Raw genomic sequence first — 12307 nt, forward strand, 5'->3', positions numbered from 1 at the left:
GTGCAATGAAGCTTGTTAGGAAGGCAACAAGACATTAAAATGAAGACTTAGGTGGGTGCTCAGTATATTCAGTAATTCATAGCCTTATCCCGTTCTCGCGGCTTGATGATCTTCTCAGAGTTCTTCATGACAATGTCTTACAGGATGGCCTAGAATATTAAGAGAAAGGAGAAGACATTCGGAATAAGCATTATCACCCCATTCTAGGGCTGGGACCTTGGGGTGGGGAAGATTCTCCATTCCATTGGTTAGGAGGAGATTCCAGATAGCTTGTGAAGTAAGTCCTGGGTGTCACATGAAGCATGCTACTCTGCTCCGCTGCAAGGGGACCTGCCTGTAGGAACCAGCCCTCCTATTCATTCAGCTTTGCGCTTCTCATACAAACTGACCCCTCAGAGCGGCAGAGTTAGAAACGTAACTTACGTAAGTGTTCCTGATCTCCATCATCATCATCACTCGCAGTTTGGCGTACTGAGCCTCGTCGAGCTCATGTACCAGCTGACGGTAGTCTCCCTGAGAACAAGATCACGAGAAGATCAAATAAGATACATGTGCCTGCAGGGTCATAGGCAGAACAAAGAAAGAAATAATTGACATAATTCCCTTGGGCACTGACAGCATATTATGAACACAGACATTGAAGTAGATGTTAAGATACATGGTTGGTCACATGTCATGAAGTAGGTTCAGTCATATAAGATTTAATTGTGAAGACACCCGACTGGTAATATATTAGGATACAAATATTAAGTCCTGTCATGTTGTTGAGTGAGTTCATAAAATGATTCTTACATAGTTAAATATTTATAATGTGCTGTGTGTCCCCCCTCAACCAGTTTAGTGCTCTGTCAGACAAGCATTGGCATAGCCAATAGGTCTCGCCTTTGGGACCTTATAAGTGTTTAGCCATGCAACAGTTGATGTTGTTGCACCAAGGATATTGTGCTGGATACCTAAACACTTAATAAGGTCCCAAAGGAGAGACCTATTGGCTATGCCAATGCTTGTTTTTCTTGATCCTCCCACTTAATTGGATCAGCACAACTCTTTCTGTGAAAGAGCTAAAGTGGGTGTACTATTTCGGAGCATTTCATGCAGATGGCTCAAAGTTATTAAACAAAACAAAAAATGCCTTTCTTCTGTAAATTGTGACCCAACTATAACTACCCAGTGGGGACTGAGGTCACCAGTGTGTAGTTATGGTTCTGGACAGCTTTTTGTTGAAAATGTATTTTCACTTGATGATCTTTTGGCACCGTGGACAGATCTGCACCAAATTTGCGAGTCTCTTAGTTGAGTCAGCTGAGGTCCGGCTTGCTAATTTTCATGCAGATTTTTTCAAGGGAAAAAAGTTAAAGGGGTGAAAAAAAGAAGTGTGATCCAATTTTAGCTCCTATGGAAATTGTGCTTTCACGTACAAACTGCTGAACGGATTTACCCCAAACTTGCCATGCAAGAATAACTTAACTCCAAAATTGTGTGCTTTTATTGGTTCAGTAAAAATCCGTTCAGTAGTTTGAGAAATGAGCGTTTAAAAAAGCGCTAGGTGGACTTAAGGTTTAACACTTTAGTACATTTCTACCATACAAGGTTGTGATTCACTGATTCGCTACTTCTGTTAATCACTGCGATTTATTTCACAGTTGTGACAGATTGTTGACAGTCTCTGTGATTAAAATTTGAATTGCTACTTTTGTGCTGTGAGCAAAGAAAATACACTGTAAAGGGGAAGATTGATAACGAGCATCTGACTCCAGCGCAGTCGTTTGCGTGCTACTACTATGCACATTCGCAGCAGTGTTCAGATGACTAGGGGAAACAAGCATTTGCAATGCAATAGGTCTCGCAATTATGCAAGTTTGAGCTATTGGCACTGTAAATGACAATGCCTCTTATTTATGTTTTTGTTTGTAAAACAAATAAAACGCATTGTCAATTACAATGCCAATAGCTCAAACTCCCGTAAATGCGAGACCTATTGCATTGCAAATGCTTGTTTAATTTCCCTCTGTGACAACCCTCTCTTCGTGCCTATTTCCTCCTTAATTTCTGGGGTTGGGCACACACTGAAACACAAGGCAAACATGAGCAGGAAACAAAGAAAGGACACGCACCGACATGGGAGGAGGTGGAAGAGATGAATGCTTTAATAAACTGCTCCAAATCTGAATGTATCCGCACACAGATTTTGAACGGATCTCGGAGACCAGCCAATCCTAAACATTGATACGAATAATTTACGGGGAATCAAAGGCCAATAGGGGTACAGAAAGGCCAAAATAATGCCTGCAGCGATGAGTGCCACAAAGGAGATTCACGATGCCTTTGCGCTGCCACGAGGAAGATCCTCTCCTGGCCCCACCCACATGGTGGCAGTGTTCAGTAAGAAAGACTGTCTTTTTAATCAATTTCACGCTCTTTGGTGTTGATTAGAGCGAGATACTCTTGGGAGAAGGGACCGAAAACAACAGACTGAACACCTAGAGATAAGTGTTTGCTTAATATGGATGTGGCCACAACGCTTCATTCTTTTGATGGAAGTGCTGGCAACAGTAGAGGCCTGATGCGCTCGTAACAAAGGCAGAGCGATAAATGAGAGACACGCTCGTGAGGAGACGCGAAGTCTCTGATAGTAGCACAGTGTAGGCACGAGAAGAATGGCACGGGCAAATGCGCAATAGAAGGTGGCGCGAGTTCTGAGATGAGCTGTGAGGAGTGCGCGGTCTTCGAAGACAATGCAGAGCGTGGCAGACGGCAGGCACAAGCACTCATAAGGCAGTTGGTGGCATACGCGCGAGGCGAGCGTAACCGGCAGCTTGCTTGGACTAATAAAAAAAAAATAATAATAATAAAAAAAAAAATGCAAAACAGCAGCAAGGCAAAGTGGAGGTTAAGCAGGGCAGCAGAGAAATGGCAAACGGCAGGCACGAACAGTTGAAAGGCAGTTCAATCAGCGCATGGCAAACGCGTGAGACAAGTGTAATGGGCAGCTTGCTCTAATTAAAACAAGACAAGCCCGGCGGAGCGTGGCGCGCGCGCTTGGCGGGGGAGCGCATTCCAGGTGGGGGAGCGGACCCTTTGAAGTGCGATGCCAAACAAATTGCATGGCGGCACGATGCGCGTGATTGTGCGCGTGCTCGCCATGCAATCCGCTTTTGGGAGCACTTTTAAATTCCCCTTACAATAGTCTCGCTTTGCGATCGCTTACGCGATAGCAAGGCGAGACCTAAAAACAGTACGGGACAGCAAACACTTATGCCTGGGAGTGGGCTGCATGCAGTTGTTTGAAGTGGGCATGCAACCCACTGAGTTATTTTACAAGGATTACTCAAGAATCTTTGCAACAAGCACAATCAGCGACTGAGCTACTATGCTTACAAATAATGCTCCACAGCAGGCACATTAACCCTCTAATTTTTTTTTTTTGTGATAGGAACCTATCACCACAGATTATACACACAGATTACTCCAGTAAATGCAGTAACACCTGACCTACGTTACCAGTATCATAACCACAAACCGTCGGAATCTTTCTAGCAGGTTCTCTGACCCTCTAACACATCTAAAAAGTCAATCAATCTGTGATCATTTTAGAAAGCCAGAACAGATACGCCATCACCTTTTGATTTGTAATTTATTTGCAAAAAGAATGTTTGATTTCCACCTGCGCTTCCCTTGGCCCTCATAATGAACCCCTAAGGTGGTGATTTATGACCTGAAGTAAGAATTGCACTGACTTTTTGTGAAAGGAATAGTATTTTTAGAACCAATCCAAATCGCAATCCTACTTGTCGCATCAATATTCAAGAAGTCGTTTGTAAAGGGTGCCTCATTACACCTGGATGCCATAACAGGAATGGTGACCTGCTGGGGTCATCAGACCACAATGTTGTGTCCACATTTTAATAAAGAAAACTTTTTTTTAATGTAGACCATTTTCCTTAAAGGAAATGGGACTACATTTAAAAATAAACATTTAGTATGGGTTTCTTTTAATTCAAAAAGGGAAAGGGGTCCAAAGGGGATCACGGGCAATTCTCAAATAAACTTACAAAAAATAATAAACTTTTCTTTTTAAATTCAGTCATCCATTGACCCTGTTGTTCTTGCTAGGATCGATAAACAGAAGAACATACTAGCGATGGGTGGGTGGGTGGGTGGGTGGGTGATTGGATGGATAGATGGATGGATGAGCGGACAGACGGGTAGGTGGGTGACTGGATGGATGGACCGGCGGACAGACGAATGGACGGACTGACAAACATGTGGGTAAGTGGATGGATGGACAGACGGATGGATGGACAGACGGATGGACGGACAAGCGTATAGGTAAATAAAGGGCACACACAGTAATTGAGAGAAATGGGAAAGTGGCGGAGCCCCGGGTCTGGCAGAGATCCCATAATGAGAACCGTATGTCTTCGACCCCCCGCATGTGACCCCAGGGTCCCGGAGGGCCTAGGCTGCGAGCACACCGAGTCCCAGGGATGAAAGAGCCTGTATCCCGGCCTTCCTCCCTGCCCCTGGACAGCTCTGGCGAACGCAAACAGGTGTGGGCTAAACAAATGACAAATGACGAGGCCGAGGCTGGCCTGCAGCACAGAGGCGTTTCTATCAGCGGCGGCTGGCAGCGGAGGGAGGGGTGCTGCGGGGACCTAGGCACCGCACGGAGAGGTGTCAAAGACGGGTCTCAGTCATACGGTGAATTCAGGCACAGGGAAATGCAATGCTCTGTTAAAGGTTAAGGAGAATGTGGCCTAACAACCAGAGCTGCCGACTTTAGAACTGGGGAACTGGTTTCGAGTCTCGGCGTCCCCTCAACATCCTGTGATTCTCGGCAAATCACTTATCTCCCAGAGCCTACAAACATGAATGTGCCGTTGTGTAATGTAATTGGTGCGCATGCAAAGCGCTCCAACACCTTCAGGTCGAGTTAGCGCTACAAATCTGCAAAAAAAAGATTACACCGTTGTTAGGACCTGGGAATGCTGGTGTGAGAGCAGTCATTTACTGTTCCAGCCAGGAAGGAAGCCATCGGAGGGCTACAGCTGCAGAAAACAGTCCCCGAAACACATCTGTCCACCAGAGCCACGGCGCGAGGGTGGGTTTCACTGGCACGCTTTTGATTCTCGGCAAATCACTTATCTCCCAGAGCCTACAAACATGAATGTGCCGTTGTGTAATGTAATTGGTGCGCATGAATGTGCCGTTGTGTAATGTAATTGGTGCGCATGCAAAGCGCTCCAACACCTTCAGGTCGAGTTAGCGCTACAAATCTGCAAAAAAAAGATTACACCGTTGTTAGGACCTGGGAATGCTGGTGTGAGAGCAGTCATTTACTGTTCCAGCCAGGAAGGAAGCCATCGGAGGGCTACAGCTGCAGAAAACAGTCCCCGAAACACATCTGTCCACCAGAGCCACGGCGCGAGGGTGGGTTTCACTGGCACGCTTTTGATTCTCGGCAAATCACTTATCTCCCAGAGCCTACAAACATGAATGTGCCGTTGTGTAATGTAATTGGTGCGCATGCAAAGCGCTCCAACACCTTCAGGTCGAGTTAGCGCTACAAATCTGCAAAAAAAAGATTACACCGTTGTTAGGACCTGGGAATGCTGGTGTGAGAGCAGTCATTTACTGTTCCAGCCAGGAAGGAAGCCATCGGAGGGCTACAGCTGCAGAAAACAGTCCCCGAAACACATCTGTCCACCAGAGCCACGGCGCGAGGGTGGGTTTCACTGGCACGCTTTAGGCAGCAGTGCACCAACTGCGATTTTTAGCCCGGTGCATGCAATAGAAAAGAAAAACTAAAAGTCCTGACATGCCCCTGCGTGGTTAGTGCTGGAGGCTGACAAACTAGGTCTGCTGAGTGACGCGGCCGCGAAAGTGATCCGGAGGGCGCGCGTGCACGTTCACGTGCACTGTAGCTTTAGGCCACGGCAGCACTTTGAAAAAGCCTGTTTACAAAATGTCTCGGCCAGATCAGCGCAAGCGCTGAATCAGACGAGACCTAAAAAACTATACAGCTGTGCATGGTGGGCTGGTGTGACGGACTTGAGAGACCCAGAGCCTGTCTGGCCCTGTAACCACCATTGGGCAGGTGGTAGTCCGAACTGGTGGTCCCCATTGCTGGAAATCGTAGCTGAAGCCTTAACACTCTGGGCTTATGCACTGCAGAAGGAGGATGCAGTGCTGAGAATGGTGTGGTACTGACATTAAAGGCATTTGGGGACAGAACTTCTCGCTCTGACATCTGCAAGGAGGGAGGGGGAGATTGATGCCTGTACGCTAAAACAAGCTTTCCACTTCTGTCTCTGATGCCAACTTAACTTCTGTTTCCGCCAAGAATATCCGCCGGAGAAAAGTGCAGTTTTTACTTTAGTCTCGTTTGAGACAGTTTTGTTACCAAACTCCAGCCTGACGCCCGCGGGGTGCTGATGAATAGATGCTTTCTCAGGTATTTACAGAATGTGCCATGCTGTGACCTGTTGTCTGGACTCCAGTGAGGCATTCCTTAATCTTGTTACGGTGATCTGCTGTCATTTACACGGCAATCTGCTGCATTTTAACGATTCCCCCCATTTCTTTTTTTTTTTACTTTCGCAGTGCATTTTTGTATAACAAGTAATTGGCTGCAGGGTGGCTGATGTGATGCAATAGTACAAGACTTGCAGTGCTCGAGGCATGAAAATCTCGGTATACACCTTCATTAGGCGGCTGCAAAAGGCGAGGTGAAGCGTCACCTTTGATTGAACTTTGACCTCCCCCCCCACGACTGACCAATGGGTCTTCTTAGCCCCAGTCAAGGATGTGTCATGAGGAAGTGTGTTTCAGTAGGTAGGTGTCTTGTGGTCTGAAAGGGATGCAGAGTCCTTTATTTCTAATTCTGAACAAAAGTTTGTGTTAGTCAACAAGCGCAAAATTGTTCTTTCTAAAGCACTGGCCAATCAACTCCGCTCTCTGGGTTATATCGGATGAACCTGGACGCTGATCGATCCGGTTTCTCCGTCAGAGGACATTTAATCTTCGTTTGAGTGATTGCGCTTTTTATAGCCCACTCTACGGACCTCGCTGCCCCCAGGAAAATGCGGTCGTGGTGTTTTAATCCCAGCTTTGCCACTTGACTTCTTTGTGTGATCATCTGCTGTTAATCACTTGATCTCCCACTGCCTCTGTTGCCTTCTGAAAAAAACACCGGGAATTTACAAACATGCAAAATACCACTAAGTTAGCGATAAATTGCGCTATTTGTAAATAAACTGCTCATTTCCCTCTGCATGGTGTCCGTACCATCCCGGGCACAGAGAGGACCCCCGCCTCCCCTGATCTTTGGAGAGAGACTGGGCCGCCCAGGCCGGAGGGGCTTGGTTTGGAAGGTTGAGGCTCCTCGCTCCTGTCACATGGCTCTGTAATGAGATCCCTCACCTCCTGAGGTCCCCCGGCCCGGGACACACACACAGACAGACCCACGAGCCCAGATACAGCTGCACAGAGAGAGAAGATGCTGTTCTAGGGAGGTCCCTTTGCCGCCTTCTCCGCCCTCACACCGCTGCCTCCTCCCTCTGCCTGTGCTCTGTGTGTACACACTGTGTGCTCACACAGCGGGAGCCCAGGAGAGCTGACCTGGGCAGAGCAAGGAAGAAACACCGGGCGGGGGGAGACGGAGGGGTCACCCAGACAAGGGGCTGAAGGTCGCCCTCCTCCGGAGAAGACTGCGCGTGATCTGCCACCTTGGACTCTGGGGCTGGACGCTCCCACATGACTGGACTAGGGGGCTTCGGACACCCCCTACAGAGCACTAGTAGTTGCTCACACCCACCCAGAAGAGGAGTGGGGGGTGGGCTGCTGACACATGGGCCCGAGTCATTTCAAACATCTCCGGGCAAAGCACTGACTCTGCAGGCACTGAGGGCTGGGGTTGTTGACACGGCAGAAGACTGAAAGGTGCTGCTACCTGGACCTGAGGGCTCCAGAATGAACTCAGAAGGAAAGAACAAAGTTTGCACTGGAAGGGAGTTGTATTTTGGTCTCTGGTTGTTTGACCCGGCACTTAAACCCTTGGGCTCGTTCACACTTGCTGCTTCCTGCTCAGTGTGTGGCCGCCGTTGTAGCAGCTCCGGGTCACTGACTAACGATGCGTCTCCGAGGTGGGCAGCAGGACGGTAGGGGTAGATCTGGAAGATAGGCTCGGCTGTACCGCCCTCGCCATCCTTCCAGTAAACACTGTGCACGAGGGACCCACATGTTAATTCGGGCGATGCTCATGTTACACGCAGCCGAGCGGAAACCCAAGCAGAAAGAGACGAAGGAAGGCGAGCCTAACAAGTGGGAGGGGTGGGGGTAGTGCGGCAGGGACACGCAGCGATTACCTTGCGTGAGCGAGTGCGATAATTGCTAACACATGGCGCCGCTCGCTCCCACAAGGGAATCTCCAAACGTGCACGTGTTGCCATTCAAATCAATGCAACACGTGCATGTTTTTGCCCTCAAAACCGAATCGTTTACAAGAGGTCTCCTCCTATGCAGCGCATGTGCGCTGTGTAGGCGAGACCTAAAAAAGGAGCTGCAGCTTGGTGTTTGGAGGGGGAAGGCATAGTTAAAGTTATTTACTGCTTTGTTTTTTTTCTACTTCTGGATCTTGTTTACAGACATCCAGGCTCGTTGGATGTCCTGGCTGCTGGACAGCAGACTTAGAACACTTTTGTCTACAGCCAAACCTAATTCTGAATGATGGCCCAATGTGTGGCCGTGAGCCTCAAAGATCTGAAATATCTGCTGGATCCCCATGGCACAGTCTTGTTCACAGATAGTTTATAAACGAAAAAGTTACTAATTTGTAGGTTAATGTGGAAGGATGCGACTAATGAATAGCAGAGGAGTTCACATAGTGATTAACTTGTTACTGCACAGATAAGTCCCTTCTTCTCCAAACTTGTGGGGAAGATGTTAAAAGGTTGGACCTTGGAAAGACAGCGAGCCAACATATACTAGAAAATGAGTTTGAGGAATTTAACAAAACTGACCTAAAGCTGCCTTTTAGAGCATATCTACAGAATGCAAAGGCTGCTCCACCTAGAACTCCCATGGAACCCTCCCTGCTGCTTAACAATTGCAAAACGACTTCTTCTTTGCTCAAGAACGAGGCATGGTTGCCTTCCAGAGACTGATAGTATCTGTGCATGGACCTCCAAATAAAGAACAAACCCGGCTAGTAATGGAGGTCTTGGATGCTCGCTGAACAGTAGCGCCACCAAGGAGCCTTAATATTTAACACTGAACAGTCTGATTAGACTTCACTCACAAAATTCAGGGACACCGGACCCCCATTACTCTGGACAATGAGAAATCTGAGAACCCTGCATAAGATTCCTAAAGTGCTAAAAGTACATAGCAGTGGCGAAACACACTATACGCTCTTAGCAGCTGTCTGAGAGTCTGGCGGTGGAACCAATGGCCTTAATACGACCATAGGAGAACTTTAAAATCTCCATATAGCAAGGTCATATAAGGTGTTCGGTCTCTGATAAGGATCATGATATGGGTGGGGAGAAAGATCTCTTTATTTTAGCAGCCTAACATTGTTTTGGATTCGAAGGATGTGTTGTGTGCACAACCTAATCGTTATTAACATTATAAAGGCTCGCTCATAGCTAGAGTACAAACTAACAAGTTGTCAGTGTAACATCAATAATACGATACGTTTAAGGCCCTTTTAAGGAGGTTATTACCCAAAACAGTAAGACCTAAATTCAACTCCCAAATACAGTGAGGCTTTTTGACGAGGATGGGCAAGGCTTTAAATAACAGAGAAAGTCCTTACTATAATTTCTATTTCCCCTTTCCCCTGCTAAATAGTATACAGAAACACCTTCTTACATACCAGGCATCCAAATGGCAAACCACAGATAAAATGTAAGTAAATGCGCTCCCCTCATTATGGTGTTAGAAGGGAAGATCAGGAGCACCTTTCTCTTATGTGAAATTCAAGATGACTTATTCCTTTCAGCCTCCAGGCCTTCATGGCCATACACTAGGGCTACAGAAAGCAGTACACTAAGCTCCGACTGAGATGAGGTGCAGCACAAGGCACTGCCGTGGCAAAAGGCCCTTACTGGCTAGGAGTGACAGTATGAGACTAAGCTGCAAATCCAATTGATCTCAGAGCTAGAAAGAACTTGGCCAAAAAGGATAAGCAGATTAAATGCTGCATCTTTGCAACTGACCCAGCTTTATGATTTTTATTTAGAGCAAGGGGAATGGGGAAAGGTGCAAAGAAACAGACACTTTTTCTTTTCCATAATGATTAGACTGTTGGGCAGTGGTGGCCCACTCAGGTAAGAAGGGTGAGGCGGGGGAAGTCGACATACAGTGGGTTAGGTAAAATTAAATAAAAAAAAAAAATTTAACCACTTACCTTGCGCTCTCTGCATTGCTGAAGTGGCAAGCGGAAGGTAAAATGTTTTATAATTTTTTTTAAATTTAAGTTTACCTATACCGACGACTGTCGACCCCCGCCCCACTGCTCTTACCTGTGCCAGCTGCCACTGCTGTCAGGGTGAGTGTACTCCTTCACACCAGTGGTGGCTGGTGCATTTTAAAAGTGGTAGGGCAGAAAGCTTTGGGTTGAATATAAAGCGTGAGCGAGCTCAATTTAAATCACTACTCTCGTTGCACTTGCACAGATACACCTATCCACATCACTCACACTGGATTCACACAGGCACACTGTTCAACCTGCACTCACACGGACATCACTCACCCTTCACTGCACTCAAAAATGCACACTGTTTCACTCTCCATACACTCACAAAAGTAGACTGCTCGCCCTGCACTCAAAAGGGCACACCACTCATCCAGTGTATTCACACCACTCAACCCTCACTCATGAGGGCTACAGCTCATCCAGTGTACTCAGAGCCACACAACTCACTCTGCGCTCACACAGGCACACCATTCACTGTTGGATGTGGCAGATACACACCCAATAACAGAGACTGGTCTCCTTGTTCTCGTGGCAATGTCTCAAATCAGGCAATCTGCCTAGCTAGTCCCCGAAAGCATGCTAGGTTTCCCATTTCTGGGGCAGTCTGGTGGTTGCAGCCCTTACACGACCTGCAGCATACAGGCAGGTCTCGCGGATCTCAGAACAGTATCCCAAAACAACCTGTACGCTTACTTAGATCCTGAGAAAACCCTATAAAAACACACCCGATCACACTGGCTTTAAAGTGGGTGCAGCCTCTACACAACCCACCACACAGTACTGGTCTCCTGGCTCATAGGCTAGCCTAGCAAACTAGCCTGTATTCCCAGCACAGCTCAAATTGAACCCATAGCATGCAGCCAGCCAGCTGTGATATGTGCACCCCCAGCATAGGCCTCTGCCAAGGCCTATGACAAACTGAATCTCACCGCTAGCCGGGTCTCAGCATAAATCAGTTGAGTGACTCGGAGCCTCCTGCCTCCTCCCTTCACCCCTCATAACATCTGTTATCCTGCCAGAGTCCTGAAGTCAAGATGAGAGAAAGGAGAGGGCTTCCCTTGAATGCTCCCTTGTGCCTGGTTTGATGCTTTTTTTCTACTGTGGGCTCCTGTAGTAGTGGCATTAAAAAGCATAAGTGAAGAGTCAGACTGGCGTGATGCCCTCATGGCTCCCAAAACCCTTATGACCTCCTCTAAACTCAGTCTCATTCAACTTTACTATCTTCACATGGCCTACCTCACTCCTGACCGCCTACATAAGGGGGGGGGGGGCGACGGGGGGGGCGACGGGGGGTGGGGGGGGGGGGGCGGGGGGGGGGGGGGAGGGAGACGGGGGGGGGGGACGGGGGGGGGGGGGGGGGGACTGTGCCCCTCCCCGGATTGCACATTATGTGTCCAAGCTCCGGCTGACTCTTACCACATGGTTTGGTTGTGGCTGGGCCTTGCCCCGTTCTGGTCGGGAGTGGAATCTGAGCTTACGCAGACTCTGGGTTGTCAGGTTCCCCACGATCCCCTGCGTCTTCTTCTGGGGGTGTTTGATGGATTGGAAGGCTCTAGAGCCGACAAGCCCATTCTGGGCACTGCGGTTGCTGTGGCCAAGCAAGATATTGCGGCAGCCTGGGCTCAGGCCAAACCCCCTAACCTGCGAAAGTGGCGCCGAGGGGTGGACTGGTGTGCGGCCCAGGAGGAACCTCTCTTTGAGGCCCGGGGATGTCCTGGGAAGTTCCACAAGGTATGGGGCAAGTGGCTAAACTTGCTGTTTTAAATTATTTGCTCTGACTTTTATGCACCAATGTATTGCCTTTCAGTTGGGATGGCTTGCCTGATT

The 12307-nt window shown here is 48.0% G+C and overlaps 1 protein-coding gene across 1 annotated transcript in view; it reads right to left on the bottom strand.

Annotated features, from left to right (window-relative positions):
* LOC146871199 (proteasome activator complex subunit 1-like) overlaps window positions 1–12307 on the bottom strand; it is a gene marked incomplete at its 5' end in the record, with an annotated part of 281652 nt that overhangs the window by 87015 nt on the left and 182330 nt on the right. The window contains one exon of the mRNA XM_085646233.1: window positions 424–513. Coding sequence (XP_085502359.1) covers window positions 424–513 — 90 coding nt within the window. The remainder of the gene's footprint in view (window positions 1–423; window positions 514–12307) is intronic.

This window comes from Triturus cristatus, chromosome 1_1 (genome assembly GCF_964204655.1).
Source record: "Triturus cristatus chromosome 1_1, aTriCri1.1, whole genome shotgun sequence".
NCBI classification, from domain to species: Eukaryota; Metazoa; Chordata; class Amphibia; order Caudata; family Salamandridae; genus Triturus; species Triturus cristatus.